We start from the raw sequence: 3,168 nt of genomic DNA on the forward strand, positions 1-3,168 counted from the left end.
TGTTAATCTCACCAGTTACACTGTAACACCAACAGTATTTGTTAATCTCACCAGTTACACTGTAACACCAACATTATTTGTTAATTTCACCAGTTACACTGTAACACCAAGATAATTTGTTAATCTCACCAGTTACACTGAACAGCAACATAATTTGTTAATTTCACCAGTTACACTGCAACACCAACATTATTTGTTAATCTCACCAGTTACACTGAACACCAACATCATTTGTTAATCTCACCAGTTACACTGAACACCAACATTATTTGTTAATCTCACCAGCTACACTGAACACCAACATAATTTGTTAATCTCACCAGTTACACTGTAACACCAACATTATTTGTTACTCTCACCAGTTACAGTGTAACACCAACATTATTTGTTATTCTCACCAGTTACACTGTAACACCAACATTATTTGTTACTCTCACCAGTTACACTGTAACACCAACATTATTTGTTACTCTCTCCAGTTACACTGTAACACCAACATTATTTGTTACTCTCACCAGTTACACTGTAACACCAACATAATTTGTTAACTCAATGTGCAGCTTTCAGAGAATAATATTTGCTTCACAAACATTACTAACAAAATATTTCTTAACTAGTTTTTTTATTTTAATACAAATGTACTATATTATAAAAAGTCAGAAGTCTCTTTTCATAGGCCAAATAACGGATCTTGCCTACTCTACGTCTGGTGGCCAACTTTGATATGATATATCCAGGATATAACACTTTATAGTTTGAAACTTCGAGTTTACCGACATCATTGAACTGAAATAAATATGACACTTTTATTCTAAAACCAAGGACCAGTTGCCTCTTATGTTAAAGAGTAGATAATCTTATCTACTTATTAATTGTGTTTGCTCAGTTCAAACAGTTGACGAATCTCTAACGCACAGGACACTTCACTTAATGAGGATTTTGAGCGAGATCGCTACAAAGTGTTCATGAGGCACGTGAACTGAAGTACACACGTACGTCATCATTAAATTACGAAATGGAAACAAGTGTTTGCTTCGTGGGAATTGGTGCTATAAATATTAAAAACCTACACGGGCATGAGTGGCCAATTCCGGGCAGAGCGTACAAGATCTTACACAGCTGTTCAGGTTTGCTACGTAATTCAGAAGTGTCAGTTTAGTTTGTGTACTTGTTGAGTGACGCAGAGGTGTCAACATTTGGTTGATACAAGAGACGCTCCAAAGTTTCAACATGCAGTACCGCTTGTAGCTTTCTGCTTTCGAGAGTATGGAAGTTAATTTCTCACTAGACAATTGCACCAACACCTCAGCTGCGACTGACTCTACGGAATTTATTGTTTCTTTGTGCGGCGCTGTTTTCTCGATCTTCGGAGTGATTGCTAACGTCCTCTGCGTCGTTGTCCTGTCTCAGCCAAGAGTCCGCAGAGCGCCAGTCCACCTCTGCCTCCTCGTGCTGACTCTCTTTGACACCCTGGTTCTCATCTTATCGCTTCTCCTTTTCTGTTTGCCCAAACTTTCTACCATAACTGCTCTTTTCCATCGGTACCAGTGGGAAGTCTTCCCGCTTTTGGCTCCTGTGTTATACCCACTAGCTCTCTTCGCACAGACGGGATCTGCTTGGACGACGGTAGCAGTCACTATAGAAAGATACGTGGCTATATGTTTTCCTTTCAAGGCTCGAACCTGCACGAGAGCCACTGTCCGGAGATGGTTGGCGGCTGTTTCCGTTTTCTCTTTTGGCTATAACGTTCCACGTTTCTGGGAGCTCGAGCGTCGGTTGACCCTTGACTGTTCGACAAACACAACTATTTACGTCGTCGTAACTACAAACTTCGGACTTAACGAAACATATTACCAAGTGTACTACGTCGGACTCTACTCCATTGTAATGTACGTTCTCCCTTTCTCTTTGTTGTTCGTTTTAAATGGACTTATTTGGAGAACAGTAAAAAGAGCAAAGTCCACAAGAAGAAATACCATTTTTGGAGGCGACAAAGAGAAGAAACTGGCAGTGATGCTGCTTTGCGTTGTCACTGTTTTTTTCTGGTGCAACGTCTTAGCTTTCCTTATTAATCTCCTGGAACACGTCAACTATGACATTTCTAGTTTAATCCCTGTTTCCAACATGCTCGTAACCCTCAATTCAGCCGTCAACTTCAGTATCTACGTTATTTTTAACAAAGTTTTCCGGAAACGGTTTTGCGTCATATTTTTAAAGTGTCTAAATCCCAGTTCCCGTTCAATAACGATTAACAAAAAGCCAATGGAATTTCGTTTTTCCCATAAGTACAGCATAAAACTTGGGTCTTTGTACAGCACAAAAACTGATGTACTCTGATCTGTTATAAATTAATTTTTGAACACGATGTTGCTAATCTATGGACATATAACACGTTTCTTAAGAAATTCTGACGTCTGTGAACCATGAAATTATTAGCTCGTTTCTCGTTTGTTAAACATTAAAGTAATGTTTCAATGGTGATATTAGTGAAATATGTTAATTAAAACTATAAATTTATTATCCAACATCTCGTTTCTTAAACATTATAGTAATGTTTCAATGGTGACATTAGTGTAATAAATTAATTAAAACTACAAATTTATGATCCAACTTCTCGTTTGTTAAACATTAGAGTAATGTTTCAATGGTAACATTAGTGTAATAAATTAATTAAAACTACAAATTTATGATCCAACTTCTCGTTTGTTAAACATTAAAGTAATGTTTCAATGGTGACATTAGTGTAATATGTTAATTAATAGTATAAATTTATTATCCAACATCTCGTTTGTTAAACATTATAGTAATGTTTCAATGGTGACATTAGTGTAATAAATTAATTAAAACTACAAATTAATGATCCAACTTCTCGTTTCTTAAACATTAAAGAAATGTTTCAATGGTGACATTAGTGTAATATGTTAATTTCAACTTTAAATTTATAATCAAACTTCTTATTTCTTAAACATTATAGTAATGTTTGATTGGTGCCATTAATGTAATATGTTAATAAAAATTATAAAATTATTATTGAACTTTTCTTTTATTATACATTATGGTAATGTTTTAATGGTGACACTAGTCTAATATGATAATTAAGCGATAAATTGCTTATCCAACTTCTCGTTTGTTAAACATTAAAGTAATATTTCATGGATGACATTAGTG

The 3,168-nt window shown here is 35.4% G+C and overlaps 1 protein-coding gene across 1 annotated transcript; it reads left to right on the forward strand.

The window, feature by feature from the left end:
- Positions 1 to 1,266: 1,266 nt before the first annotated feature.
- Positions 1,267 to 2,337, forward strand: LOC143245941 (FMRFamide receptor-like). The gene has a single exon (XM_076492193.1). It carries the CDS (start codon positions 1,267 to 1,269, stop codon positions 2,335 to 2,337), a length of 1,071 nt encoding a protein of 356 aa, XP_076348308.1.
- The last annotated feature ends 831 nt before the right edge of the window (positions 2,338 to 3,168 follow it).

The sequence above is a fragment of the Tachypleus tridentatus genome, chromosome 3, assembly GCF_004210375.1.
Source record: "Tachypleus tridentatus isolate NWPU-2018 chromosome 3, ASM421037v1, whole genome shotgun sequence".
In the NCBI taxonomy this organism is placed as follows: domain Eukaryota; kingdom Metazoa; phylum Arthropoda; class Merostomata; order Xiphosura; family Limulidae; genus Tachypleus; species Tachypleus tridentatus.